At 38.1% G+C, this 9353-nt stretch overlaps 1 protein-coding gene across 1 annotated transcript in view; it reads right to left on the bottom strand.

Annotated features, from left to right (window-relative positions):
* Window positions 1–9353, bottom strand: part of LOC107713050 (teneurin-1-like) — a 122459-nt gene that overhangs the window by 68401 nt on the left and 44705 nt on the right. The window contains exons 5-6 of the mRNA XM_016518468.1: window positions 2578–2722; window positions 729–942 (exon numbers count right to left, since the gene is read on the bottom strand). Coding sequence (XP_016373954.1) covers window positions 729–942; window positions 2578–2722 — 359 coding nt within the window. The remainder of the gene's footprint in view (window positions 1–728; window positions 943–2577; window positions 2723–9353) is intronic.

Here is a 9353-nt window from a genome sequence, read left to right as displayed (position 1 = left end):
GGCCAACAGCGCCCCCTACAGATTAAAACTCCTTACTGAGCGGGCATTAGGACCCGGGGCGTCTGCCACTGCACATGCTATTACTGTTTACTCTATCATACACCGAAGGCACTTGCATTCACAGTTTAAATGCAGTGATCCAAAACAGTCAATCTAATCATCATTCAGACAAAACTTTGCTTGAAGAATGTGCCACACCGCTGATGTGATCAAATCACTAGCATACCCTGAGCACATGTGAGTTAACGCATTCCCCTTATCGGCAAGACATATCGGCATAATTTTTCAAATCGGGCCGATGCCGATATTTACATTTAAAACCATTATCGGCCGATTTCGATATCAGTCCGATAATATCGTGCATCCCTAAATAACAGTGTCAACTGTTGCAAAGTTAGTGTCATTTTTTTAGTGTCAGTTTTTTTCTTATCCTGAGAGTGTCAGTGCAGTTAAATCGATAATTTTACTTAATATTGATTGTCTTTTAAACCCAAATGAGTAAGCCAAAGGTGACAATGGCAAGGAACTCTTTAAATGATCTTCCTTTAGGGGCTTTATCAATATGCAAATATCAATACGGGATTAATTGATTGTAATTCATTTTACATTCATTTTTAATACATTGACAGACATATTATAAATATACTGTATAGCACATGAAACAATGTGCAACACTCTTAAGGAAAGAACTTGTTATATTTTCTGTATTTGTGTTTGCATGTGTTTACCTGCGTGTGAGTAGGTGGTATATTCCTCCTGCCGTAGATGCCCAGCAGAGCATCCCGTGTGAGTGAGATGTTGAACTTCACATATTCGGGGTGGTGAACCGTAATGTGAAACCTCCAGAAGAGTCCAGGAGGAATCACCTGGACCAGCTGTGTCCCGACAGCCACCTCTCCCCTCTCTATCACCCTGCCTCGCTGAATCACCTCTTTATCTGTCAAGCAAAAGGAGAAAAAACATACATCCAATTTTCTTAAATTTATCCAGAGGGACAAACAAAAAAAGGGAGGATGATTGGACCAAGTGTTTTCCATGTGGATCTGTAACATAAGCTTTATAGTATTAGTTTATGCCATGTATTCATGTCATTCCAAACCTAACTATCTTTCTTCCACGGAACACAAAAGGAGTGATTTTCAAAGATATTCGGGTTGCTCTTTTGTATGCATTTACATTGAACATGCTTTCAGGCTTCAAAAAGAGCACAAAAGCACCATACTGTAAAAGTTTCATCAAAGTAGTCTATATGACTCATTTACAATATTCCCAGTCTTACATTCCATATGATAGCTTTGTGTGAGAAACAGACTGAAATATTGTTCAGGAGACTTTATGGTGCCTTTTTTTTTTTTTTTGGCTTAGTCCTCATTCACTTTCAGTATGTGAAATATAGTGGCCAGGATATTCTTTATTAATTTACCATTTGCATTGCACAGAAGCCAGAAAGTCGTACAGTTTGGAACAACATGAGGCAGAATAAATAATTGCAGATTTTTTTAAGTGAACTATTCATTTAAATTGATGTGATCCAGTGAAAAAAAACTAAACATGTCATCTTAAATCAGCTAGATGACAAAAGCTTCCAGCTATAGGATGATAGTTGTTAAAGACTGAAAATGATGCAACCGAGCTCAAGTTCTCTGATGGACTTTAACAGAAAGGCTGTAGATGTGAAAAGTACAAAAAAAAACAAAAAACGTGGGCTTTTGAATGAATCCTGCCTCAGATGCTATCAACACAGACGTCTCCATATCTTCTTTAGTGTCAAAAAGAATGATGTATTTTTCAGAGGTTCAGTTGATGTGAATCAGAAGTGATCATCTGCAGGACTCTTTGAAAAGCTCTGCCGTCTAGAGTCAAATTCAGGTGACGGCAAAGATGAAACGCCACCTGCTGTATGGAGACACCGCTTTAGTAGTGGGATTGAAACACTCTCAGGTGTGAGGTTATTTACATTAGCTTTGATAGAACAGGTACACCTGTGCATTAATACATACATGCGCAGAAAAAACTGGGCTAGTGCAGCCTAGTGGTCAAAGATCTGTGCTAGACAAACAAAAAAATTGCAGGTCTGAGCCCTGTAAGGGCAATCCTTGAACTACGATCACTGTGCCCTTGAGCAAGACACTTAACACCTGAGGTAAGTTGCTCCAGGGGGAACATCTTTGCATCATAACATGAAGACATCAGGTAGAAGTCGCTGAAAAAAATGTCGGCTTAAGAGCCCCTATAACAAAACCGGTCTACTTTCTTGTCCTAAAATATGACTACCAAAAAACGGACTATATTTTATTTCATTAAATATGGATGGAACAACATAATGTGTAAAAACAAATAGTAAAAAGGCTATATTGATAGAGTGAAGATTTAGACGAAAGACAACAGTAAGTGAAGACAAGAAAGTAGCTACAGTATAAAGCAAATTTGTCACAATTTACAAATACATTTTACTATAGCAATAAATAAACAAACAAATAAAATAAATAATGATGTTCTCTTGAACTAAATATTAAGCAGCACAAATCATAAATGTTTTAATAATATATAATTATATATAATAACATTTCCTGAGCGTGTGTGGTGTTGAGTCCTGGCAGGTGGACGGGAGTGAAGGTGAAATCGGCTCCCGGTAGAGGCAGCTCATCTTTACTCATACCATTCTCATAAAGCTCTCCTTCCACTCGCTTCAGATGCCACGGCAACCCCAGCAGATGAACGACTGCAAAACGACAGAATGATAGATAAATGGAACGATAGATATAGCTCAGGTGGCATTTTATGATCTCCCAGCAGTGAAAGGCCTTTGGCGCATGGTAATGACCTCATCCTAATTACAGCCAATAAAAAGGACAAACTCTCATTCTGCTCACCTCAGGGCCCCCGATACCAGCTATCTCATCACGCAGTTTCCCTCTCTCGCCTTCTCCTGAGCGTGTGTGTGTGGGATTTCAGTCGATCAGGGAAATGAGGTGAGAAGATATACTGACGACGAGTTCTGGAACGGCGAGTGAGAATCAGGTTAAAATTTCACACAATAAATATTAAAATGGTTAAATGTTAAAGATGTAAAAATAAATAAATAAATAAATTGTTGAATATTTTAAAATTATTTTACTGTGTTTCGATCAGTATCATTTTTATGTGGGATTTTCATATTTTAAGAAAGTCTGGCTATTTGACCAGGGTAAAACAGTAAAACATTGTTAAAACAATAAAACAAGAAAGTTGAGTGTCATTAAAATGAATTATTTACCCAGTTTATTATAAGAAAAGAATTCATTTTCATACAACAAATTTATAATTTTATAATATACTCTTAGAAATTAGCCTACTGATTGCCACCATTGATAGACACATTTCTTTTTATAATATTAAAAATATCTGTATGACATTATATTCTGCAGTTCTTCCCTGTTGTACCGAATATCTATACTTTTCAAATTATCACATCGAAGTTAGAAATTAAAATATTGTGACAAAATTAATTTTGTAGGGTGCCACAAGTTTGTTAAAATTTCCAAAGGGTGCCGCGACTAAAAAAAAGTTGGGAAACACTGGTTTAGATCATCCCATTTGTCAACAGGTAATTATATGTTTTTCAGAGATTTTCATATTTTATGAATAAAAGTCTTGGTCTATGGCAAGGGTTAACCATTTAAACATGGTAAGAGTTTAAGACCGTTTTTATGTGACATTCATAAAGCAAAGAAAAAGGCATGTTAAAAAAAACAGGGACACAAGGTTAAATTCATTATTTACCCAATTCATTAAGAGTTAGAGAGCTTCACACAGGACAAGAGAAAGGAGGTGGGTGAGATTGACAGAAAAGAAATTGATAGATGGCCAGATCGATGACATCCCAAAGCTTTCCATAGGTGTGTGTGCGTGAGCGAGAGCTGTCCTGTGTGCATGTGTGTGTACGGGATCACAAAGCTCTTTAAAGGTGCACGTCTGGAAGGTCTCATAAATTCCACGGAGGCCACATTTCTTTCCTCCACAGGACTCAGAGCCTTGAACGGTAAACATCGATCCCTTAAAACCTCTAACCTCTCCGCTAGTTCTCTCTTTACAACCGCTAATGAAGAGAAAAATCTCTGTCTCTCCCCTTCTCTCTCTCTCTCTCTGCCATTTTTCTCTCTGACCCTTCTCCCCCACTTTTCTCTCGACAAGATGGACTACTGGGAAGGATTCAGAAAGTGAGCGAGAAATAGAAAGCAAGAAGGACACCATTTATCAAGGCTTTTGTTAAATCAACAGATTTTAACATGATTTGCAGAGCACCCGACAGAGCTGGAAACATACAACAATGACTACGAGACTTGTCGCTCGCGTGTGCACATGCATGAGAAAAAAAAGAGAGAGAGAGATAAAGAGAAAGACAAAGAGGCGCATTTCACAGGAAAGGACTGAGAGCTGCTCACTAGACAAAAGTCCCACGTACATCAAAGCCGGCTTTAACCTTGATGCTGAATAGCAGACTGCCCTGAGACTGAGAAATGGTTAAGCTCTCTGAGTTTACTGTCACGCCACAGTTTGTTAATATCCTCGGCTAGGAAGCTGGCCTAAAAGAAATGGATTCGTTTATTGTGTGTCCTGGCTATCGGTCAATGAGAACAATGAGCTTTTGTGGGCTGGCCGCTGTGGCGGCGAGTCAATGTTGAAAAAGGCACAAGCTCCGCATCCGGGCAAAAACCCGATCCCCCTCAGGACATCTAGAGAGAATGGTCTGGAAGATATTGAATTAGGGGATGTAACGGGCAATAGGCGGACGTTTTCGCATCCAGCTGCTGTTCTGAGATGATGGAAATGTTGTTTAGATGAGTAATGCTGTAGACGGGCGGTTCAGGTTAAATTAATAGAGCAGTTATGAGGCTGGGCGGACAGCCTTTGAGGGAGGGGCTTACTGCCAATGACAGGAGAGGAGAGTTTGTGGGAATTGATCGCCGCTTGTTGAGATGATGTAAAAATGCTTCACGTGAACATTCCGCCGGCTTGTATTTCCAGAGGACGCCACCGTAGCCTGACCTCGACACTTTGCCCAACGGAGATAACTCCTTGACTTTAAAGTGAAGACACAAGACAAATGTTTTAAGGAGAAGATAAGGCCTTTCTCCTCCAGAGGAGAAGATAAACCCTCCCTTTTAGTAAGGAGAGAACAGACGCCTCGTTCTTGAAGAAAAAGAAAAAAAAAAACACTCTTCCTATCTTTAAGGACTGAGATGATTGCTAGTATAAATCTGTCATTTTCTTCATATTTATGGAAAACTTGTATGGAGGTGACTGAATGCAAAAAAAAAAAGAAAGGACAATCTTTGATGACTGGAAAGACTGTCAATCAAATTTCTCTTGCTGTCAGACAATCAGAGTTTAGCCCTCTTCCTTTTCTTATGTAAGACAGCTTCACTAAATCATTGAAAAGTATAAATAAACATGGAAGGAAGGGAAAAAAATAAAACATTAAATGGCTAAAAAAATGAATCATAATTCACTTGAAGCAAAACTTAAGATCTGTTGTCATTGTAACCTGGTTTAAAATAGTTAAATATTACAAGAAATATGCATGGAGAGAAAAGTACTTATTATCTAAACTACTGAAATCGTTACATGAAGACTTACATGACACACATACTCATGAAATACCTTAAAAAGCCACACACAGACCTCAGGCTAACACTCAATTATATTATGGTTTTATGTAGAGGAACAGAAAATCAAAGTCTGAAATCACAAAACATCTACTTACCAAACATGATCCCAATACAATCAATAACAACAATGTAAATAAAACTGGCAAACAAATGCAATTATATTAATTATTTATGCCCCAGTGCATGCTGGGAAGAGGGCAAATGGGCAAACCACAAAACCCTTTTCCCGTGTAGGCCTATTCTAGTGTTTCAGTTTTAGGAGGGGCTCAGCCCACTACCTGATAATGAGCTGAACTGGTTCAGAAGAAAACACCTCTGTTAAGTGTGAGAAATCACAAGTTAGAATCTTTTTCGACTGACGACTTTAAAAAAGAAAAGAAATAAATGAAACTACATCTGTGAGTCAATTTAAAGCATGCATATCAGTAACTGTGGTACATCTTATTTTGTGATTTCACTGGAACGGAGAGCATTTAAATTTTTAGAGAAATGAAATGTCGACTATATGAGGCTGAACATCATCCTATGTCACTTAGGATAGGAAGGATAATACTTCAGTGCTTCTGTTTTATAATTCAAAAAGAACTTCAACTTTAACGTTTTTTTTAACAGCCATTAAGGGGATTATTCAGAGTAAAATAGATACTCAGATAAATACTTCTGTTTTCAGTAAACGTGGAAAGCGTACCACACACACACACACACACACACACACATATATATATATATATATATATAAAAAGAAATACACTCACACACACACACACACACACACATATATATATATATATATGTGTGTGTGTGTGTGAGTGTATTTCTCTATTCAAATGCTCTTTATTCCAGTGAAATCACAAAATAAGATGCACCATAGTTGCATTCAATAATTTTAACAAAATAAGTGGGATCATAACAATTGCATGATGTATTTCGCATAACAAATATTTATGAGCATCTTCTGCATACATATAAAACAGTAATGGTAAAAATATTACATTGTGATAAAAACACTGCATCAAGATGCATTACTTGAGCATTACTTTAATAGGGAGTAAACAAACAAAAAACAAAACACACACTACAACAAATAAGTAAATCTCTGGTCATTTTTCCAACATTACTTGTCAGCACCTATCACACCAAAAAATTTATGTCTCTGCGCAGCCCCAGATGATTTCCTCCAAATTACAATAGCATCAATTGATAATTTCAGGAGTGGTAAAAGCTTTGTATTTTTTGTATTTAATTATCTGAGCCAGAAACACAACCATCTAAACCCAGGATGAGAAGCAAAGCACAGGAGAGATCCCAAACTGTGGGTTTCTTCAGTGCACCCAGAGCACTGTACATCACCCTGGTTCAAAGGAGCCTGCTAAATGACAAGTGACTGCTGCTGATAAAAGCTGACTGCGAACTGACGAATGCAAATGAAGTGGAATTAATCTGCGAACGCATACTCTCATTCATTTCCACACACACCGTGCAGAAGCTGGCAGATAAAAGGAGAAAAATACGCAAAATGGGGATGAGATGCCTGTCAAAAGGTGCATCAAAAGATGATGCGTGTCATTATTTTGATGCTAAACGCCTTCTATCCCAGCTTGATCTACAGATTCCATGAATTATAATTCAATTATTATGCAGAATTTACACACTTCACTCTCGAGTAGAACTTTTAAGCAAAAATTACAACTGAAACCTCTGACTGAAATTAGACCCTTTCCTATTCAGGCATGCAGCACAACTCCTTGCCAAAGCTCACTTGACCGGACTACTATAATGCTCTTTCAGCCACAATCAAACCTCTGCGAATGATTCAGAATGCGGCAGTGCATCTGGTTTTCAATGAACCTAAGAGATCACATGTTATGTCTCTCTTTGTCTCACTCCACAAGCTGTCAGTTGCTGCCTGCATCAAGTTCAAGACTCTCACCGGATCTGCAACTTCCTACCTCCTCTCACTTCTGTAAATCAATGTTCCCTCCAGATATCTGCAGTCGATGAGAGAGAGTCGCGGTACCAGCACAAAGAGGTGCAGAATAACTCTCTCGAACCATCACATTCAATATACCTTGATGGTGGGATGATCTTCTCCATCTGACACCATCAGAAGAGCTGAATCCCTCTCTACCTCCAAAGAAACAACTCACAACTGTTATTGGAAAAAACCTCTCCATTCTCTACCCTCTTACTTATATCTCTGTAATAGCTTGTACTTTGTACTCTTCTGAGCAATTTTGAAACTTTTTATTGTGGCACTTTTCAATTACTGTACTGCTAGGATGAATTGCTTTTGTTTAAGTATTCCTCATTTGCGAGTCGCTTTGGATAAAAGCGTCTACTAAATGAATAAATGCAAATCTCAATTGTTTCTCCTAGAAGCAATTAGATTAAATGGAAAGCAAAATGAGAGAGATAGATATATTTTTCTTCGGAGAGAAAGTAAAAAGTACCCTCGTAATCTCATACGTGTCTCCTCTAGAGATCTCAACTACATCTCACTTGAGATTCAGATTTGCCAAGATCCCAAAATCTGCAATTGAAAGTCAGAGATTTCAATAAGAACTCAAACATTTTTATCTAAATCTTCCAGAGCAAATATTCTGAGCTATGCAATTCAACGATCTTTCTTTTTATTCATTATTTTGTTATAGCTGTTGTATGATCTTTGAATAATATCGGTCTATAAACGCAAGACATTTAAAGTGTACCTGAAGTATACTAGCAATAGTTCCGCTTTAGCACAATCAAATATACTTCAGCATGTCTTTATTTGGACTTCAGCATTATTTCCACACAATTAAAGTAAATTAAGAACAAAAATAGTCGTTCCAATTTAACACACTTTAAGTATATCAGTTTAGTATACCACAAGTACAATTGCAGGGTATTTTATGTATATATTATGTACAGTAAATGTATTTGTAGTATACTTAGCATAAAATAAATTGTATTTCAAATACATTTTAGCATATTTATTTTTCACTGGGAACACAACTGTGTTAAAAATGTATATTCATTTTGAGATTTGCTAAAGATTAAATTTAACAATTAAAAAAAAAAAAAAAGAGAGTTAGATGGTGACTTAGGTCATCAAAACGTAAAAATAAGGGGAAATGAGCATGCAAAATATACTGAATAAACAATATAGTATTGCAATATTGTTGGTCCCTATTAAAAAGGCAGAAAACATCTGGCATTAAATATGCAGAAACATCCCAAAGCAGAAAAAAAATGAAGCAGAGATAAAGCTTTATCTGATGAAACGTCTCAGGTTATGTATGTAACCATGGTTCCTCGAGGGAACGAGACGCTGCATCGGAGGACGCTTCGGGAACACCCTTCAGCATGACCGGCTCTGAACCTTGTGTGTAATCAGACCAATAGAACGAGAATGCCCACGCCGCCAGACTTTCAAATCTCGCCTAGTGTGGAAGCGTGCACAGCTAAGGCGCGAAAACAGAGGAGCCAGGAGTGGCTCGCGATCTCTCCTGACGGGAATCTCCCATGGAGCGCTGTCGAGGAGAGAAATCAGGACCGAGAACCATACTCGGCCCGGCCAGAACGGGACTACGAGCAGAAGACGGGTCCCGGCGCACTCTCTCCAGAACTCCCGGGAGCAGAGCGATCAGGGGAAAGGCATATAGACAAAGCCTCGGCCACGTCTGTACCATGGCATCCAGCCCCAGTAGAGCTGGATGACTC

The sequence above is a fragment of the Sinocyclocheilus rhinocerous genome, unplaced genomic scaffold, assembly GCF_001515625.1.
Source record: "Sinocyclocheilus rhinocerous isolate Xijiao unplaced genomic scaffold, SAMN03320098_v1.1 scaffold5226, whole genome shotgun sequence".
Classification (NCBI taxonomy): domain Eukaryota; kingdom Metazoa; phylum Chordata; class Actinopteri; order Cypriniformes; family Cyprinidae; genus Sinocyclocheilus; species Sinocyclocheilus rhinocerous.
This window is presented reverse-complemented; position numbering and strand designations above follow the sequence as displayed.